The sequence below is a fragment of the Pinus tabuliformis genome, chromosome 8 (genome assembly GCF_031772625.1).
Source record: "Pinus tabuliformis cultivar Carrire ecotype Pingquan chromosome 8, CPIR1, whole genome shotgun sequence".
In the NCBI taxonomy this organism is placed as follows: Eukaryota; Viridiplantae; Streptophyta; class Pinopsida; order Pinales; family Pinaceae; genus Pinus; species Pinus tabuliformis.
Window position 1 is genome coordinate 1,392,297,937 of NC_142294.1, and position 6,012 is coordinate 1,392,303,948.

Below are 6,012 nucleotides of genomic sequence, written 5' to 3' on the forward strand. Positions count from 1 at the left end.
TTTTTTTCTTCCTCTTGCCTTCTTTTCCTTTCTTGCTCCAATGCCAAAATGCTCCAAGAAAACTATAAGTGTCCAAGAGTGAGAGAGAGAGAGAGAAAGAATAATGAGAGAGCTCCAAAACTAAAGTGACAAAAGGTTACCCACTAATCCTTAGAAGCCTTTTTATGAGTGAGGCTTCTATTTTCTTCATTTTACATTATTTTCCTTCATTTTCCTCCTCACATGCAACTTGTGACCTTTCACCTTACTTTTCTCCTAATTTCCATTTATTTTCATAAATAAATGTGCCAAGAATGCAATTTTGCCTTTCCAAAGCCTTAGCCATTTCCTTTGCCAATTTCCTTGGTCATAAACAACCAAATGAAGACCCCCTAAGATGTCTTGCCCAACATTCACCTTGGAATAAGTGTCCCATCAACCGTGGTTATTATTTTTAACTTCTATTACATGGAATTTTCACCAGGGTTATTACATTTCCAAGAATGGAGGGGAAGGTTTTGGAGCCTTACCCAAAACTGTAATCATCATTACCACCATGTTTTTTGCATCAAACCTAGGAAACAATGGGGTAGCAAAGAGTACATCTCTACCCCAAAACAAGCGTCCATCTTTTATAAAAAAAATCAATATCTTGCTTAATCTCGAATTGTACTATGAAAAACCCTTTATAACACAATTACATATCACACTTATTTGTTCATGAATAGTATACGCGCTCGTACAAGTCTCATGGATTTGGACAAAAACTATTAAATTGACATATAACTATTGTGGATTATAGATTATCATGAAAAGTTTTAACCTCTGGGTTTTTGATATCCATTTCTCGAACCTTGTCCATTTTCTGTACAAATAAGGACACGACATATTTTGAGATTGATCTACTTTTGTGGAAACCGTCCCTTTGAGTTCATGCTTGAAGGATGTGGTTCACTTAGGATTTGGGTTTCTAGAACCTCCCTGCATCCTCAAATTTAAAGTTATTGTTGAATATTTTGTCACACCATAATCTTCTAGTCGTTGAATGTCTTCAAGTATGTTTCATGTGTATTCCAAGACTTGGAACAATTCTGGTATACCCATACTCTTTTAGATCATCTAATTCAGATTTCTTACTAGATCCAAACCTCGAATGTAATGAACAAAAGTCGTCCCACTAAGACTCTCAATAAAAATATGAAATTGAATATGCTTTTCACTATTAATTACCATAACTTGTGTAGATCTTGTCCATTTTGGAGTGATGGTCTCCATATCCCATATTGTTTGAGCTACCCCAACTTTATCCACACCTTGATCTGCTAATAGAGAGAGACATAATCATTGAACAAACCCCGCATCCCTAAACACCATGAAAATTGAACAAAAACCAATGAAAATGATAGATATGGTCATAAGCATGTAAGATCTTGCACATAAAAGGTCCTGCCTCAAAGAAAAAACCAAAGTTCGAGACCCCACTTTCTACGTTGTGAAGATCTTTCCCACCACTTTGAAACAAACGAATCTCTGTGAAGGCTTCTCCCCTAGCTCATTTAGCCACCATTGACACCCATGGAATCACTAGAAACTAGCTACACATTTCTCCAATAGAAAGCATAATCTCAGATGTGGATGCTTCAACATTGCAGAGCAGAACCCTAGCATTATTTTCCATTGTCCAAAAAGGCACTCCACCCTATCATATTAATTATGTTTTTATTTATGTTTTATTAGATTAATATTGAATATATAAAAATGTATACTACATGTTTTTCAGTTTATCATATACTTTTTAAATTAAAAATATTTTTTATTCATCTTAGTATTTTATAAAACCTACATACATACATGTAGATAATTCAAATATATGGCAATAGATAGGCTCATTTACATCATAGGGATGTTTTGCAATTTCTTTTAAGAGCTTGTCTCAAAGGGCACAATATTGCCATACTACTTTTCTTAGCTTTTATAAGTTTAAATAATGTATATGATGTTAGAAATACAGTTGCATCTCCAATTTTGGGTAACATGGGTACATTTATTTAAAAGTGATTGAATTTTTCTTAAATTTAAAATATTAATATAAGAGCTTTATGCTAATTTTAATATTGTTAATCTTTGTTTGTTGTTAAAAAATTAACATTCTAAATATGAAGGTTGTGGATATGGTTCTTTTACAAGAAATCTAAATGGTGGTGACTTTTCTTGCAACTCTCTCATCTATACAAAGATACCCTTAAATGTAGTGCAAAGTAAATTATCATTTGAAACAGAAAATAGAGATACCCTTAAATGTACTAAATAGTCAATTATCATTTTAAACATATTTTGAGTTGGAAAATTAGATATATGTTAGAAAATAATTAAATTAGTTTCTTTGTATTCTTCAGTTACCCTTCATATTTTTTTTATTATTTATTTTTAGTTAAGATGATATTAAAAAAAATTATTATGTGAAAATAGAGTGCCTCTTATGCAATAGTTGAAGTGATTACAAGTTAGCGATGAGATCTATGAATTTAGTTCTCTTACCCTTTAGAAATTAAAGGGATCCAAGATACTGTGGAATTTAGTCTCTGGAAACTCTAGCTGGAGTAAAAGAGTCATTTGGAAGAAATATTTCCAAGGGCAACGCTTGAGATGCTTGGATAAGCCTCCAAGATCTTTAAAAGGATCTCTGATCTTCAATCTTTGCAGTTCTTTTATGGAGCAATTCAGCCATTATCTCTACTGGATCCCAGGTAATGGGAGAAAAATCAAAATCTGGGAAGACTCGATTCTGGGTGATCAACCTTTGATTCAAGTGGAAGGTCTAGCAAATATCAAAGCTTGGCTTCAGTCCTGCAATCTGCACACTCTGTGGGATATATCTAACTGGAAGAAGGATCCCGATAGACTCTGGGATTATTGGAATCTGGGGGAGGTTCCCCTTATGTTGCAGGGGGAAGCTTCATTACTGTTAGATCTGCTTCAAGGAAAATCTCCCTCAAAGGCCACTTCTAAAGACAAAAGAGGCTGGGGTTCCCTTTCAGGCTCTTAAACTGCTTCCGAAGGTTATAAAAGAATTATGGTTGTCCCATATGCTCCTCCTGACCCAGCGTAATGGAAATTTATATGGGATTTCCCCTCTCTTCCCAAAATTGACTTCTTCTATTGGACTGTTGCGCACCAAAGCATTCTTACCAGAGATAATCTGCGTAGACGAGGGATGGAAGGGCCTTCCAGGTGCCCCATTTGCTTGTCTGATGAAGAAACTGCCAATCATCTGCTGTTGCTTTGCCCCTTTACTCTGGTAGTCTGGAGGGGAGTACTGATGTTAGAACCAGCTAAACTTGACCTCCCAGACAGCATCCCTTCTCTGCTCCGAACTTGGGCCAGCTTATCTCCCTTATGCCTCACAAAAAAAAGTCTTCTTAAAACAAGTTGGATGTGGATCCCTAAATTCATCTGCTGGAAGTTGTGGTTGGAGAGGAATAATAGAATTTTTAGAGGAGAAAGCTGCACTGCTACAAGAGTTATTTCTAAAATCAAAGCTTTGTTGGGCGAGGCTTTGGAAGCCAATATTTCCTCAAGGAGTGAAATGAGTCTGGTCAAAGAGGAGGAGCATTGGCTTAAAGAACTGGTTCCGAATCTGAAGGAAAGGTCCATTCCTACTGCAATTGCCCATGCCAACTGGGAGATTAGGCTGGAGGAACTAGAGTTTATCAAGTGGAGATCGGCCTTGGATGATCATTGTTTATTCTTCAATGGGGCCTCTAAAGGCAACCCTGGGGTTGCTGGCAGTGGTGGGGTTCTTCTGCGTCCTGGAGGTTCAACGGAATTGCGGTTCCATTGGGGTCTGGGCATCAAATCAAATAACAGAGCGGAGGCTCTCGCACTGTGGCAGGGGCTGAATATGGCGATTAATAGAAATATCCTCTATGTCTCTGTCTTTGGAGATTCTAGAATTATCATCCAGTCATTGACCTCCCATAAGACCCCCCATCAGGTTCATTTAGCCACTATTATAAAGAAAATTCGGCTCTTATTGCCCAAGTTCAGTAAAATTTCCTTCTTCCACATATTAAGGGACCTCAACTCTCAAGCTGATATGGAGGCCAATCTTGGCTCCCTCTGTAAACAGAGATCGTTGGTGGTCAATTCGATTGAATCCTCCTGTTCCATTCCTTAATGTTCCTGCTGATCGAGCTTCCTATCCTAATTGATCCTAGGGTTATCATTCTACTCCTCAATGCCCTGCTCTTCGGGATCTCACCTCATTGTAGTATCAATCTATTCAAAACTGTGGTTTCAGGCCTGTTCTCATCTCCTGTTAGTCTTCCTTTCAATGGCCTCTGTTTCCTATCGGTGCCCTATTTTTCAAGCGTCCACAAAGGACCTTCAAGATGTCATCTCAGCGCCAGTATTGACTTTTACTCTGCTCTCAAATCTGAAGCCCATTTACATCATTATCAAAGTTTCTCATCTCCGAAAGGCTGCAATCTCGACTTGTATATCTGTGTGAAGCAAAAATTGGGCCTGCGTTGGAGCTTCTCCTCTTCAGTAGCAGCATCTCCAAAGTAGTCGCGGATAATTGCTACTTTCCTCCAATCGACTGCATCGTTGCTCTTATGTTTTGGCACGAACATGCAATGCCCAGGGAATTCTTCTGGCCCTTGTGCGATGCTCTGCCCATTGCCTTATAGCACCTCAATCAGCGAAGCGAACAACCCAATGAATCCAATCAATTGTCTTCTCGGTGATTTGTCTTCTGGTTTCTATGGCAGCAACTCCAAACAGCTATCCACGAGAATCTATCTCTGTCATTGTTGTATTGTAAGAGCATGCGGCAGCTAGTTTGCCGCCCTAAATAAAAATAACCGTTATTGTCCAAATAATAATAATAATAATAATAATTGTCAATTATGTCTTTTCATAGATTCCATGGAAATAAGTAATCATAATAATAATATTCAAGAGAATTTATTTGGGGTGGTGGTAATGATTCTTATCTTGGATACCCATATTCAATTAACAATATCAGAGCCCAACCGCTAGGGCATTGAGTAGAAAGAGCCCAACCATGAGGGCATTGAGTAGAAATGACTCTGCGACCTCCCAATGACAAGGACAAGGTGCTTTAGAAATGGGATTTGGACCAATTAGACCAATTAAGCTAACCGTCAGGGTTAAATATATATTATTATAATGGTTTCTAAGTGCTTTAACAATGACATGTTGACCAATCTTGTGACCTCCCAATTACAAGGACAATGTGCTTTAGCAATGGGACTTGGACCAATTAAGTTATCCTTCGGGTTAAATATACATTATTATAATGGTTTCTAAGTGTATTAGCAATGAGATGTGGACCAATTGATCTAACCTTCTAGGCTAAAGATATTATTATAATAATTTCTCACCTTATTGGGCCGAGAGGAGCTCTACAACCGAGTATGAAGGTAGATCTCACATAAACATGTAAACAAGCATAAACATGTAAATGTAAATGTAAATGTACACATTTAACATGTAATGTTTAACATTTAACATTTTTAATTTAATGTCGGCCCTATTTAGAAATCAATCTAATTATTATTATGTATAAATACAATATAAATTTAAAATATAAAACCCCTTCTTATATTTAGTCCATAAACCTCTTTATATTTACGAAGACTCAAAAAAGAGGTTTTATTTAGGTGAAGTCTATGGGCCAAATACCATGGGCCAAATACCATATTTATAAAAGAGGTATGGTAAACTAATAAAAATATAAATAAACCAAATGTATGTAAATAAATAAAACATTTTTTTATATTTACTCCATAATTCACTTGATATTTAGGAGCACTAAATAATGATGTTTTATTTAGGTGGAGCCTATGGGCCAAATACCATGGGCCAAATTATTATTACTACCATGCAAAAAAACATTATTAACCGTGATATTAATATTAATAAAAATGAAGCTGGCACATGGTATTGACCCACGGTATTGAGAACCAATGGTATTGACCCATAGTATTCATGTGGAATGTAGCCTAT

General features: G+C 36.7%; 1 protein-coding gene across 1 annotated transcript; it reads left to right on the forward strand.

The window, feature by feature from the left end:
• The first annotated feature begins 3,193 nt into the window (after positions 1–3,193).
• Positions 3,194–4,156, forward strand: LOC149240755 (uncharacterized). Its single transcript, XM_089370302.1, has one exon. It carries the CDS (start codon positions 3,194–3,196, stop codon positions 4,154–4,156), a length of 963 nt encoding a protein of 320 aa, XP_089226428.1.
• The last annotated feature ends 1,856 nt before the right edge of the window (positions 4,157–6,012 follow it).

Excerpts from the sequence above, each read along its gene's own strand:
- LOC149240755 (XM_089370302.1), top strand. The coding sequence starts at position 3,194 with ATGGAAGGGCCTTCCAGGTGCCCCATTTGCTTGTCTGATGAAGAAACT.